The following is a 14,431-nucleotide window of genomic DNA, read 5'->3' as shown; positions in this document are numbered from 1 at the left end:
GACCAGAACCTCCCTGGGCCAGAGATGCTGGAGACTTAGGGGAGGTCCACTGCTGGAGAAGACAAAGATCGCAGAGGCTGACCAGAATGTGGGGATGAAGTGTGTCTCCGTCTTTGGTCTTTCGCTGCACCCAGCACGCACCCTTTTCCCTAGCAGGACGCTTCAGGTTGCCTTCCAGGGCCGCTTCCTGCAGCTACAGCGATGCGCGGCCAGGGACCGGAGCTGGTGGACCCCGTGTGATGGATGGAGAGAAGGGGCCAAGGCCCTGTTTGTCTCGGTTCCATCTGCAGACCCGGCTGAATTCACCTCTTCTCGGGACCAGTAAACAGACTTCAAAATTAAGCCAACTCTAGACGGCAGGGAGAAGAATGTATTTGGTAGAAACACCAACCAGTGCAAGGGTGATAAGACTGAGGGTACCACAGCTCACTAAAATTGTTACTCTCCGGGGCCGGGGCGCTCTGGGCGAGATGGGTTGGGGGGACAGCCCCCCTTGTGTCGGGCATGGGGGCAGATGGAGCGGTAGCTCCCACCCCACAGAATTCAGACCTTAGCATTAACATCTCCCCTGCCAAGCCGGGCCTGAGCTGGGCGACTCAACTACCTACACACACTGTCCCAGGACCACTGCTGCCCATTCCAATACAAGTGTTCAGACTTCCCGGGTTTTTTCTTGTTTTCCAAAACGTGAGGCCTGCTGAGACTTCCCCCAGCTAGCACACACTCTAGATCTAACCAACTGCCCTCTCGAAATCTCCGAGTCTCTTTTAGATACTGAAAACTGTATCTCAGCAGCCAAACCCGAGGGAGGAAGTCCGTCCTAGTCCCCAGTCAGGGCGCCATGGAGAAGAGCCCCCAGGAAGTCAAGAGAGAGGACCGCTGGTGCCAGCACGCCCCCCCTCCGCGCCCCCTCATTTTCCTTACACATTTCTGGGGGGTGAGGGTGGGGGTCTGGGAAGAGAGAGATGGAGTCAGAATGAGCTGCAAAGAAGAGGAAGAAAAGGTGGTGAAAGGCAAGAAGGGAAAAAAGAAAGTTGAAATTCCAGGCGATAAATGAGTACATGCCAAATATGAATCAATCCTCCACAATCAAACACTTTCAGGCCTAGAGAAAAGTGCTGGGAGGGGCATCTGTCCACAGCCCACCCGGCCACTTTTCCTGGAGGTTTGTCAGAGGTGACACGCAAGGGGCAACAGCCCATCAAGGGACGACAATTTCTCTCTGTCCACAACCACTCCTTCCTCCTCTCCTCCCCGGGGCAATTAAGACTTCCCCAACAGCTATATCTGGGTACCAAAGAGACCAAGAAATTAAAGGTAGCGAGAGAGGTCAAAGTTTTTTGTTTGTTTGTTTGTTTTGTTTTCTGTTTTTGCTGGGATGGGGGCGGCGGAGCGCGGGGAGAGGTGGAGAGTTGGAGACAGGAGAAAGATTCCTTACTACAAAGATTTAGGAGACCAGGAGCCCAGAGACGGAAACCTTGGAACAAAGAGCAGAAAGGCCAGCTCCCAAAGTCCTGCCAGGGGTGTCCCCAAGGCCAGCAGCCCAGTCGGACACCTCCCAAGGCCGGAGAGGCCACGAGAAGCCGTCGGCCAGCCTGTGCGGGGATAACTGTTTTAGAGCAGAAACGAAACCCCTAACAACTTCCTCGCTTTCGAAAACAGCCTCCCACCGAATTCTAGTCCCGAGGAGGCTCCGCCGAGGATTCAAAATAAAGAATTAATGTTGAAATCTACAGGCATGATCCGTCTAGTAAAAATAATCGTTCATTCAGGGTTATTGAAAACGAATATCCGAGGCCGGCTGCTTTAAAACACTGGCTCAGCTGCATAAGATCACGGTAGATACTTCTGAGGTTTTAAGAAACAGAAGCCTGGCTTTGAAAACTAGTCCTTTGGTCTCTTTCTCTTCTTTTCTCCCTTTTCCTCCTGGTGGAAGGAGTTTAGCTTTTCTACTCTCTATTGCCAAGTCCCAGGACTGCTCAAGGTTTGGTTCTACTTAATTCAGAGGCAGAACAAAACTCCCTCTTCCCGTGGGGCAAAGACTCTGCGCCCGGCCTCCTTAGCTGGTTCAGGATCCTTTGAGCCCCCAAACAATTCGAATCTCATCAGGCCAATGTTGAGCCACACCCCCTACCCCCAAAAAAGCCAAATCAAAACCAAACAAAAGATGGGGTTTTTAATCAGAAAAAGAATCTTTTTAATTTGTATAATTTATTAGAAGCTTCTTAGGAACTATACTTAAGCCAGATATCTACATAAGTTACAACAGAAAAAGACTGACGCTGCAAATACCAAACTGGCAAATAATATACACAGATTTGTCGAGGCCCATAAAAAATATGATGGGCTGGGGACGGGGACTGGTTTTTTGTTTTTGTTTTTTACAACAAAATGTACAGATTACTAAAACTAAGCATTTAGTCCAACTTTTGACAGCGTTTTACAGCTACAAGTTCACATCAAACATAAAACAATTTTAACCAGGGCCGGTCTCAGCTGAGCCTGGGTGGCCAGAGGGGGCCAGGAGGGGGCATTTCCTTTGTGTCAGTGGCAAGCGGGATCTGTCGAGGAGTCTTTTCCTCTCCCCAGCTCCCCCCCCCCCGTCGCCCCTTCAAAGAAATCCTGGTATTTACAGGCAAGTCCACTTTGCTGGCACAGTGAACCCAGAGTGAAGTTTTCCATCTTTAGAGTCCAGAGGCATGTCAGCGTAGAGCCCTCTCCAAACTGCGCCCCACCCGAGCGTGGGAAACCCATCGGAATCACCCAACAGACACCCCCAAAGCGGTTCTTGTTAGGTCCTTCTCTGTTTAAGACTCCTTAAAGAACTGGATCGCTTGGTTGTTTTATTTTCTTTTTTTAAAAAAAAATCCTGCAAATTTTAGAAAAAGAAAAGAAAAGAAAAGAAATACGTCCAGCAGTTTGGTCGTTGTGTTTTTCCCCTTGGTCTTATCGGGACAGGTTCTTTAGAAAAGTCGAAGCGCACGGTGTAGTGGGTGGTTGGTGGTGTGTGGCGGGCAGTAGGGGAAGCGATGAGGCAGAGCGCTGGGCTAGGCCCGGCCCGGCGTCCTCTCACCAGGTCCGACCATATAGCAAGGTGGAGCAGGACATGGTGCCGTAGTCCGAGCCCGAGGAGTTCAGGTGGGACAGGCTGGAGACCTGGCCCTGCAGCGCCGCGGGGCTGGTGGCGTGGTGCGCCAGGTCCGGAGACTGGCCCGCGCTGCCCGGCTGGTGGCCCGGGTGCGCGCCGAGGCCGGGGCCGCCGCTGCCCACTGAGATAGCTGCTGCCGCCGCCTGAGCGGCCTGCGCCTGCTGCTGCGCCTGCTGCTGCGCGTGGCCTTGCAGGCTGGCGGCGCCCGGCGCAGGGGCGCCCGCCTGGCAGGGTTTGCCGTCTTTCACCAGGACCGGCACAGCCACGCGGCGCGGTGACTGCTGCTGCGCTTGCTGCTGCTGGCACCCGGCGCCCCCGCCGCCGCTATCCTGCTGCAGTTGCTGCTGTGCCGCCTTGTCCTTGGCTTGGCGCTTCATCTTGTAGCGGTGGTTCTGGAACCAGATCTTGACCTGCGTGGGCGTCAGGTGGATCATGCTGGCCAGGTGCTCGCGCTCGGGCGCGGACAGGTACTTCTGTTGTTTGAAGCGTCGCTCCAGCTCGTACACCTGCGCCTGGGAGAAGAGCACCCGGCGCTTCCGGCGCGGTGCGCTTGGGAGTGGGGCCATGTTCTTGCTCACGTCCCCCAGAGAGCCCAGGCCGCCCATGCCGCTCATGTTCATGCCGCTCGCCGGGCCCATGAAGCGGGAGACTGTAAGCGACAAACGCACAGCGTCGGCAGGGGCCGGGCCGGGCCAAACCACCTCTGCCTTCTGCGCGTTTGGCCGGCCCGGCCCCTGCCCCGACGGCGCACTCCTCACCTAGGTCGCCTCCACCCTCAGAGGCCCAGCCGCGGGATCGCCAGCGCCTGCCCCAGGCCGTGCCGTCGAGGAGTTTACTGCAGAGCTCCCCGCCTCAACCCCGGCTACCTCCCTCAGTCTCGGTGCTTCACCCAAAAAGCAGAGTGGAGAAAGACTGTTCCTCCTGTTCCTTTCGTGCCCAGCCCACCAGATTCGTGCGGTTAGTGGGCCACGGGCAGCAAACTGGGCCCAGGCCAGGAACTGGGGTCTAGCTGTAGGCTCCAGCTTTGGGAGCTTAGGAGAGGGAGGTGTTCGCTTTCGAAAAGCTAGAGACCCCGAGACCCCAGACTCTTTGCCTCTTGGCCGCTCTCTCCGGTCAGCCCCAATGAGGGCATTTGTTCGGCCCATTTAGAACCCCCTCTGGAGCCACAAGCCCTCCCTCAAGCCTAGACTGGAGAGTGGGACAGGCCAGGGGCCTGAGCGCATCATCCCAGCAGGGTAACCTCCCTCCCGGCCAGGCCGCGCCTCTCCGCGCCCTGCTCGTCTCGGCTCTCTTAGTTAGGGGGCCACCTCCCTCCGCATTCCGAGGTCTCCCGCGCGGAGCAGAGCGGCCACTTGGCCGCATCTGGCAGACGCCAAATACCAGCTCCTGCCCTCAGGACCCCAGAGCTACCAAGTGCCTCTTCTTGGACCCCTCAGCTCAACAAGGGAAGACTCCCGAGATCCTGCGCCCGACTCGTTGGCGCCACTGCCCGGCCGCCCACCCTGATGATGCCCAGCACGCAGCCGGCAGGCGCCGCGCCTTCCCGGCGGCTCTCCCCGCGCCTCCGGCGCTCAACCCGCGGCCCTGCAGTGGGGCGGCCTCACTTACTGGCGGGGAAGCGCGGGTCCGGGTTGGCGCCGTACCATCCGGGGCCCGAGGTGCTGTTCCGCATGGTGTCCTGGTACGGCGGCAGCTCGCTCATGTTGCCCAGGTTGCCGTTGCAGTAGCCCCCCACGGCGGAGTGCGAGAGCTGGGGCACCCCCGCAGCCGTCATGTGGTAGGCGGCGGTGACGGCACCGTGGTGCCCCACGGCGTGCTGCTGCATGGCGGCGGCCGGCGGTGCCGCCTGGCCCTGCCTGTAAGCCGCCAGCGGAGCCCCGAGGCCGCCGCCCTCCATGCCCACTTTCTTGTAGCTTTCCTCCAGGGGACTCAAGATGTCAGACACTGAGAACGGAGTCGTGTGCTTTGGACTCATCGACATGATTCGGCGGCGGCTGGAGGAGGAAGGAAGAGGAGGAAAAAAAAGGGAGAGGGGGAAGGCGAAGCCTAGCTGCTTTTTTTTTTCTCCCTTTGCCAAATATTCTGGTGTTACCTTAACGCCGATCTTGTTGGATGTACACGTAACCGAGTGGACCGAGTCCGCCTTAATTGGCTTGAGTGGAGGCTCGGGGGCTGCCTCGCGTTTGTTTTAGCCCGGCGCCAGGTTTTAGGCAGCCACCAGAGGCGGGGCGTAAGCGCTAAAGCAACAAGACAATAGAAGCCTACATCTTGCCCGAGATAATTAGCTTACATGCTGATGACAAGGTAAACACCTTTAAGTTTCACTTGTCAGGATTTTTAGGTCTCAAAGAGGGAGAGAGAGAGAGACAAGAGAGAGAGACAGAGAGAGAGAGAGAGGCAGAGACGCGACCCAAAGCATTTCTTTCCCCCTCCCCCGGAACCCCTACCCCCATTTTTGTGGGGTGCGGTGGCGCGCAGGAGGGGGGGGAGGCGGGGGGGGAGGGAAAGGAGGAGGGAACCGAGAGAGGGGAGGGCAAGAGGTGGGATGGGGAGTAGCCGAGGAGGAGGGATGTTGGGGAGGAAGGAAGGTGAACGCCGCTTTGCAACCAACTTGCGGAGTTACAAAGTGAACCACTTTCCAGTTGGGTCGGGGTTCCCCGGGCGGGGACGGGGAGTGGGCCAGGGGCGGGTGGGTTTTCACCTGAGCCTGCCGGGGCTGGTCCTCCCTCCCGCCGCGGCCTCCCAGCCCCGCGCCTTCCCACCGCCTCCGGACCACATCTGGCTTCGCAGCGCCGAGCCCCAGTCGCCACCAAAGGAGCTCGGGAGTCAGGGGACGAACCCTGGGGCTCCACTGTTGGTCTGCGTGTCTGTCAGTCTGTCTGCCTCTTCTGCCGCCGTCAGAAGGACACCTCTGCTCCCCGCCCCCTTTCCCCCTACCCGAGAGAGAATCCCAGCGGGCGGAGGAGGCGCCGAGCAGGGGATCGGCTGCCGCCGAGAGGCTGTCCCAGATCCCCGCGCCGCCCTCCCCCCAGCTCAGGGTCTTCCCAGAGGGCTAGGGCCCCCTGCTTCACGCCTCCTCCAACCCACACTCGGCTACCCTTCCCCACCCCCATCCCCTGCTAAGGCAAGGACACCACTGGCCGCCCGAGCTGAGAAGCGAAGGGCCATCGCTGAAGTTGCTCCACCTCGAACAAACCTGGTGTCCCCGACCCTCGCCCATCGCCCGGACACGCGGGGTTCTGGGACTGGAGCTGACTTTCCGAGGACATCACAGCCCCAGCACCCGAGCCCAGGGTCACGCTGTTTTCCCCCCTGATGCTTCAGAGAGGGCTCGGGCAGGGAGCGTCGTGAGTGCCCGCCCGCCTGTTGCCGGGTGGAACTGAGCCTGAACCCCGGCGGGACGAGCTGGCCGGGAGGGGGCGAGTCCCCGGGCGTGAGCAGCTGAGCGGGCGGGAGGCTGGGTTGAGGCTTGCCTCCACCCGGAGCTCAGCCATGCAAAAGCGCACTTGCTCCCCCGGCAGTAACCAAATATCTTTGTTCAAAGCGCCGGCATAAATGGCCAGTCGCTTTGTGGCCACTCTGGATATTAGTAGATGAGGATCATTCTGCTTCAGTTGGGCGCCTCTCATCCGGGTAGCAAGAAACTGCTTAGGAGGAAGTGGGTTTCCTGTCTGCGCGTTCTCAGGCTTCAAGTGTGCGCCCCGCGCCTTGAGGGTCCTTGGGCGCCTGGAGAGGAGAAACTGTGGGCTGCGCTCCCCAGCCCGGCCGGAGGCATCCGCCGCGCCGCTCTGGCCAGGCCCGGGCCTCCAAGCAGAGTGGACTACGGAGCCGAGCCCTGTGCGGTGCAGATCCGGAGACCCACTCCGACTTTTCCCCTTGGATATTAAACGTTTTGTTGTTGTTTTGTTTTCTCTTTAGCTGTTTTAGCCTCCTCTCCGCGCCGGGGTCTGGGAGGGTGGAGTGCTCTCAGGTCGGGCAGGGGCCTCCAAGACACTGCAGGGGCCGGTTAAGGAGGCTTCTCGATTTGGGTTTTGTTTTCACATTTTCTTTCCCCTCCTTGTAGAGGAGCTCCCGAAGATGAACAGGCTCTTTTGAACGATTTAATTCAGCAGGTTAGACGCCTTTTCCATTAATAGCAATCGTTGTAGGGAAAGTTGTTTTGTTTATTGGCTTTTTATTTCAAGATTTCAATCCTCCCCTTGAGAAGTGCTCTGCGCTCCCTCAATACAAAGCCAACTTACATACTACATTCAGTTTCCTCACCACCTATGCCCCTTAAGAGGGGAGAGAAAGCTCAGGGCACGCCCATCTCCTGCCTACCGCACGGGCCCGTGTTTCTGGGCCCGCTTGTTGGCTTTGGGGCAGGCAAACCTGTGTATGAGTGCCGAGGTGCACTCGTCGGTCGTGCTTCGAAAGACGGGCGCCAGGTCGCTCATTGACCTTCCTTCCAAGGGACTTCTCTGGGGGGCGCTCTCAGGAAGGACTCAGACCCCCATCAACTGCGCCTTGGTCAATGCGATGCCTAAGTCCTGGGAGCGAGGAGGGAAGAGGACGACACTGGGCTCAAGTGAACGGACAAAGGACAAAACTGAGGAGAGCGGACAAAACTGAATACAGATCTTGTTTGCAATTGGGCCCCCAGCCCTGGGCCTGCGTCTCATCTGGGGTCTTAATGCCAAGGCGGGATGGGTCTCCCAATCTCCCGTCTTCTCTCTCTCTCTCCCTCTCCATTATTTTATATTATTAGTAAATGTAAGAAACAGTGTAGAACGTTGTACGTCTCTCCCAGTCTCAGTGCCATTTAGAAATAGCGGTAATTCTTCACACGGTTTTTGTAAGATTCAAATAAAATCGGGCACATGAAAGTGCTTTGAAAGCTCTGGAAATAAAGTTCGGTGCCAGCGCTCGCATTTCTGTGTTATTATTAGCATACCCCTCTTCCTCGCGTTAAAGCCCTGAATCTGAGTGAAGGGAAGAGTTGGGTGAATCTTCCGCAGTCCTTGAGCCATGCCTCCTCGGCCTTGGTCCCTCGGAAGCTTTCAGCTCCGAAGCAGGCACGTGGCTGGCAGCTCCCCGCCCCCAGCCCAGGCTCGCGGACGGGACGAGGACCCGGAGCCACGCAGGCAGCTGGCAGGCGTTGGGTTGGGGCCCTGAGCAGCAGCGGGAGCTCGAAGTAGGGGGGTGGAGGGCAAGGGCTCCTGCTGCACGCCCCCTCCCCTCCGCAACCGAGATTGTGCTCCATGCTCCCCCAGCACGGCACGCGCCAGCACCTGCTCTCCTCTGGACCTCGTCTGGGCCACTGCTGCACCTTGAGGCACCTGCCCCTGCGCCTCTTCTGCTTCTGCCCCTTCACACACGCGCCGCTCCGCAACTTTTCCTAGATGCGCTGCACTGCCAAGAATAAGCCCGAAGACCAAGGCGCCTTGTGGGGAAAAGGTGGCTACCCGTATCTCCGGGCTGGTCCAAGCAAAGGCTTTGAGAGTCCCTCTCCTGAGCCCAACACCTCTTCCGGACCAGAGTGTCCTTTCCTCTAGCCCCTCTCCCCAACCACCCACCCACCCACCCACCGACTCATCTTAAATGGGGCGGACCCCAGTTAAACCGGTAGTTTCTCCATGATTGCAGGGGATACTTGGGAAGCCCGAGTCCACCCTATGGGGCCCGCGCATCTCCCCTTAGCCTTCAGCCAGCTCGCTCCCGGGCGAGGTGGCGCGGTGGGGTGGCCGCAGAGCGAGGCCCAGCTAAGGCCTCTCAAGGAGTTTTCGCAGGCGCGGTCTCCCACACCCGCCTCAATCTCGGCCACGCTCTGCTTGGCTGGCTGCGGCTTGGCACGGAATCTAGGAGCCCGGGAGGTGCAGGCCCAGGCCAGGTCCGAGACACGCGGAGCTGCCATCAGCCTTCGCTCACCACCCTCCTGGCCAGAGGGAAATGACCTTCTTTCCCTTCTGGACCTCTTCTTTGAGAACTTAGAAGGCTCATACAGAAGGCTAATTCGGGGCTATAGCTCGGACCAGGTGGGGGATGATGAGATGGCAAAGCCTATCTTCTCCCCTGCCCCCATTTTTCTAATTCCCTTTATGGTCCTTCACACTCCCTAGGGAAGGGAGCGACCTGTTTCCTGGTGGTGTTATCTTGCTCTGAGTTATTGCAATTTGTGATTCATTCAACAAATATTACGTGTGGGATCTGTGCCAGGCGCCGAGCTAGGTTTGAAAATTCAGCCTTAAATATGCTAGATGAGGCTCCTACCTACATGGAGCTTACAAATTAACAACAAATCCTTCAGATAATATGTAGCTTGTGAGAAATGTTAACTTCAGGCTTCAACCGAGATAGAGAGAGTCGTAATGAAGGTTTGTGTGTGTGTTTATGCACCATTTCCTGATCTTCAAAAGGTCAGGGGGTGTGGACAAGGCTCTTGAATGTAAGTCAGAACTCCCGGTTCCAGCCCCAGCTTTGCCACTTTCCAGCCATGTGGTATAGCTCTCGTGGATGCCTGTCACAGTCTGGAGCCACTACCCTTACGGCCAGAGTAAACTAGGGTGCTATTTTCAGCCCCCCACCCCCTCCTCCAAGAGCTAGTCCTTGCTTTATTTATCCTCGAATCCTCCATTGCCTCAAGAAATGTTGAATTAAGGAAACAAATTTCCTGGGCTGCAAAAATGATCCTAACCTGTCCGGTGTACCTCCCAGGTTGTGCTAGGGATGTACATGAGTTTGTAAATCATAAAATTCGCTAGCACATGGAAGGGGTTATTACTTCTGGCTCTGTATCTTGGGTGTATAGAAACTGTGAATCCAGGCCTCTTACTCTGCATGAAGCTCTCTGCCCCCTCGCTGCTCCCGTGCCCAGGCCAGAGGAAGGCAAGTCTTCCTCAGCCAGGCGCAGACTCCAGAGCCAGGCTGAGCTGGGTTTCCGGGTGCCTTCGAGGCAACCCCGCCCAGGGAGCAGAAAGCAGGAACGCAGCTGGGCTCTGGGGGTCGCTGGTCTCCAACCCCGAGATGCAAGGAACTGAGAGAGTATCCGGAGCCCCCTCTGGAGGGCGTCTTCCTCTCCCTGAAGGATCTCACAGGACCCCTCTGTGCCCTTTTCCCAGGCACCAAAATTGAGAACCTCTCGAGAAGCGAAGCCCCAGGGAGTACAGTCCGGCAGCTTTCCGGAGGAGGATTTCGCAGACGCGGGGCGAAGAAGAGATTTGGAGATTCCTCTAACTGCTCTCCGTCTCACCTTGACCATCTAGGGTCTTTGAGGGTGGCCTTTCTTTGGGGGATGCTCTCCTCAAACCGTGGCCTCTGGGCAGGTCCTGAGAGCAGGACCGAGGAGGGGAATGACACTAGGACGTCCCAGCGCGGCTCCTGTGCAGCCCTCTACCTGCACTCCACTCGGGACTCTGGGGTTGGAATGAGAGGCGAGATTGCGCATGTGAAGGCGAGCATCCTCCAGGAAAAGAGGAGACTCCCACCCTCAGCTCTCTGGTGTCAGAGAAACGTGTCCTGTCAGGTCAAGCCCTCCAGAAGTCGATACCTGTGGTCTTGAAACCCTCCTATTTTCATGTCACACAGTTCAAGCCTAGATTCAACTCATCCTAAGTTATAGTCAGAGCCCTTACCCTCTCCACTAACTCCGGAGGCGCCCCCTGGCAGGAAGGGGCTTAGGGTAAGGAGAGAATTTGGGGACTGGGTTACAAAGCAGAGAGAAGGGGGACTCAGCGCTAGCAGCACCCTTTGAAATGGAGAAAACCGAGATTTCATGGGTGGGAAGCGGGGGACGCGGGCCTGCAGCTGCTCGGAGACTCAGCAAGGCCGATGTGGGGCGACGCAGGAGACAGATGCAGGATCCGAGCCTGAGCTTCACAGCGAATCGGCTTCTGTTTCTTCCCAGTTCTTCATTACTGTTAAAATTAAGAGCCTCTAAACAGGCGAGAGAGTGGATAGTGGTGATTCCACCATGCTCAGGACAGATACGGGAAGCCCCCATGCTAAGGAGTAGGGGCACCCGTGCAGGCGCCCTGGGGCGCGGGCAGCTCGCAGGAAAGTTTTGTAGCTGCTGCTGAGTCCTGAGGCCTAAAAGACAGATTCGGTAAGGATCCTTGTGGCGGCACCGCTGTTTCGCCCCAGGGTCCGTACGCGGCCGCATTCAGCTTTAGACCGCCAAAACCCGCAGCTCTTTCTAACTTCTATCTCTCAGCAAACCACAGCCCCAGCAGTGTGCTCCCATGGGTTTTCAGCATTCGCGTTTCCCGCGGAGTCATCAACAGCGCTGGGCTTTCTTCCTCTGCTCCTCTCTCCTCTCCAACCTCCCACCATTCCCCCGCCCCCAACACTTGGCCCGGGCAGTTTCAGGTAGCCGCAGTACCAACCCCAGGAGCTCTCTGGGAGATGTCTGCAGCTCTGGGGTTTCCGGGACGTGACCACGGCTAGCTTCCCCTTCGCGGCCCAGGACTCTGTCGCTGACAGCTGCAGATCGAGACTATCCGCAGCGCCCTCTCCCGGCCATCAGGAGAACTGCACCCTCAGGGCGGTCCTGGAGAAGCTTTAATTAGTTCCCCGGGCGACTGGTCCTGTCCGTAGTGGTTCGTCCGCCACGAATTTGTCCATCTAACTATTCACCGTATTATCCATCCGGCCACATATCTACTTGCCAAACCCATTGCAATATAGGTTATAATGGACTCTTGGGATCACCCAGCCTCACACACACACTATTTGAAAGGGCCACGGAAGGTGCTGTGATACCTAAAACCCTCTTCTAATTATGCTTTGCGTTGGAATCTCGTTATGAAAGTTCTCCCTCCATGCGTGACGGCAATTGTACACGTATTTGGTAGCCAGTGAAGCAGCTTGTACTTTCTGCATATCCGAAACCTGCAGAAAGCAGTGGCCCTACTTGCTCGACATGAGAAGGCTCTACTCGCTGTTGCAGCTGTAGGTGCTTAGTGCCTAGAAAATACTGGAGCAAGAATACTTCTGAGACTAGCTATACTGGGGTGGGCACCCCACAGTCTTCTCATCTCTGGCACCAACTCAGCCATCCAGGCTTTCTCCCCAATTATTCTCCCCTCCTTGGACTCCTGTCAAGACTGGATCCTCTCCATCTCGTCCCATATTACCTGAATTACTCTGCTTTTGTTCTTTTCCACTTCACCAGAATATCATTATTTGCATCCCCGTAATTCAGTCACACCCTCCTTTTTAAAAAGCCCAAGTGGAATATTACTCAGCCATAAAAAGAAACGAAATTGAGTTATTTGTAGTGAGGTGGATGGACCTAGAGTCTGTCATACAGAGTGAAGTAAGTCAGAAAGAGAAAGACAAATACCGTATGCTAACACATATATATGGAATCTAAGGGAAAAAAATGTCATGAAGAACCTAGGGGTAAGACAGGAATAAAGACACAGACCTACTAGAGAATGGACTTGAGGATATGGGGAGAGGGAAGGGTAAGCTGTGACAAAGTGAGAGAGTGGCACGGACACATATACACTACCAAACGTAAGGTAGATAGCTAGTGGGAAGCAGCTGCATAGCACAGGGAGATCAGCTCGGTGCTTTGTGACCGCCTAGAGGGGTGGGATAGGGAGGGTGGGAGGGAGGGAGACGCAAGAGGGAAGAGATATGGGAACATATGTATATGTATAACTGATTCACTTTGTTATAAAGCAGAAACTAACACACCACTGTAAAGCAATTATACTCCAAAAAAGATGTTAAAAAAATAAAAAGCCCAAGTGCCTCATCCAGCAACTAAACATCAGACACACAGTAGGAGCTCAACACATTTGTAGAATGAATGGACAAATCTCCATTGCACTTCTCTGTCACACTAATAAGACAATTTACCCTAGCTGCATGATTTCCTAATTGTTTCATATGCATTTGTATTCTCTTTTCAGCTAGACTGTAGGGGCCTTGATGCCAAACACTTAACATGTCCCTAGAAACATGTCCCCGTGTGCTGCACCATTTGATACTGTTAATCAACTCTTTTCAAAATTCTCTCATTGGCTTCAGAATCACCACTCAGTAATGGTTCTTATCCTCTGTCTCTGGCCATTTCTTCTCCATTGCTGGACTTTCCTCCCCAACTGTATACCCCTCTACATGGTTTCAACTGCCACTGATTGCTGATGGTTCCCAAATATGTGCCTCCAGCTAATGTCTCTCCAGAGCTTCAGACCTATGTTTCCAATGTTTACGTCCTCATGTGAATGTCCACCAAACGTAACATATCCTAGTCTGAACTCAAAGCACTGCTGCAACTTGCTTCACCTGTGTTCTTGATCTAGGTGAGCGGCGTGAACATATGCACACCCCCCCAACCCAGCTACCCCCCAAAAGCTTGTGTTAGTCTTCTTAGGCTGCCATAACAAATACCATAGACTGAGTGGCTTAAACAACAGAAATTAATTTTCTCACAGTTCTGGAAGCTGGAAAGTCCAAGATCAAGGTCCTGCAGGGTTCAGTTTCAGGGGAAGATGCTTTCTGGCTTGCACACAGTTCCTCCTCACCATGTCTTCATGTGATAAAGAAAGATTTCTATTTCTTCCTCATCTCATAAGGCTACAGTCCTATTGGGTTAGGGCCCACCTGTACAACCTCATTAACATACTTAAAATCAATTACCTCCTAAATACCCTATCTCCAGATACAGTCACATTGAAGGTTAGGGGTTCTACATATGAATTTGGGGGAGCAAAATTCAGTCTAAAGCAGCTTCCTAGCCAGATATCTGAGTATCTGATAAGACCAACTGGTCATAAAGCCATATCAATTCCACATCTTAGATGTCTCCCAGATCCAGCCCCACTTCTTCATAACCAGTTCTTCTCTCCTTTCACTGCCTTCGTCAATGCGGTATATCATCTATTGCCTAATCACTTCGTTCTTGTTTCTACCATTAGGCTTTCTCTAGTCTAGTCCATGATCCTGCCCACAGGACAGATTCCCACCTATCTCTTCAAACTAATTTCTCCCTGCCTTCCTACCTACCCCTTTACACTCTAGCCTCCCTAAACTTCTCACAATTTTATTCATTTTATATAGATTTATTGAAGTATAACTGACATCCAATAAACTGTACATGTATTCAGCATTAAATTAAATGTTCTGATGCATGTATACACCCATGAAACCATAATCACAATCGAGATATAAACATGTATAACACCCCAAAAGTTTCTCATGACGCTTAGAGTAAGCCCTCTCTCTTACTCCTCTCTGTACTCATCCTGATTACTAGGCAATCAGACTAGTGGCTTTCAGTCCCTATAGATTAGTTAT

The 14,431-nt window shown here is 54.9% G+C and overlaps 1 protein-coding gene across 1 annotated transcript; it reads right to left on the bottom strand.

Annotated features, from left to right (window-relative positions):
• Positions 1–3,069: 3,069 nt before the first annotated feature.
• NKX2-1 (NK2 homeobox 1) lies at positions 3,070–5,926 on the bottom strand. Its single transcript, XM_060167685.1, has 3 exons — positions 5,850–5,926; positions 4,757–5,142; positions 3,070–3,797 (listed from the first exon to the last, which is right to left on the bottom strand). The coding sequence occupies exons 1-3, from the start codon at positions 5,924–5,926 to the stop codon at positions 3,070–3,072; spliced, it is 1,191 nt and encodes a 396-aa protein (XP_060023668.1).
• Positions 5,927–14,431: the final 8,505 nt, after the last annotated feature.

The sequence above is a fragment of the Lagenorhynchus albirostris genome, chromosome 1 (genome assembly GCF_949774975.1).
Source record: "Lagenorhynchus albirostris chromosome 1, mLagAlb1.1, whole genome shotgun sequence".
Lineage (NCBI taxonomy): Eukaryota > Metazoa > Chordata > Mammalia > Artiodactyla > Delphinidae > Lagenorhynchus > Lagenorhynchus albirostris.
This window is presented reverse-complemented; position numbering and strand designations above follow the sequence as displayed.

Bases quoted from the DNA above. Each gene is read 5' to 3' on its own strand.
- NKX2-1 (XM_060167685.1), bottom strand. From the start codon at position 5,926: ATGTGGTCCGGAGGCGGTGGGAAGGCGCGGGGCTGGGAGGCCGCGGCG. The intron at 5,143-5,849 runs GTGAAAACCCAC...TTCCTCCTCCAG, and splicing joins ACCAGCCCCGGCAGGCTCAG to CCGCCGCCGAATCATGTCGA. The intron at 3,798-4,756 runs GTAAGTGAGGCC...TGTCGCTTACAG, and splicing joins GGACCCGCGCTTCCCCGCCA to TCTCCCGCTTCATGGGCCCG.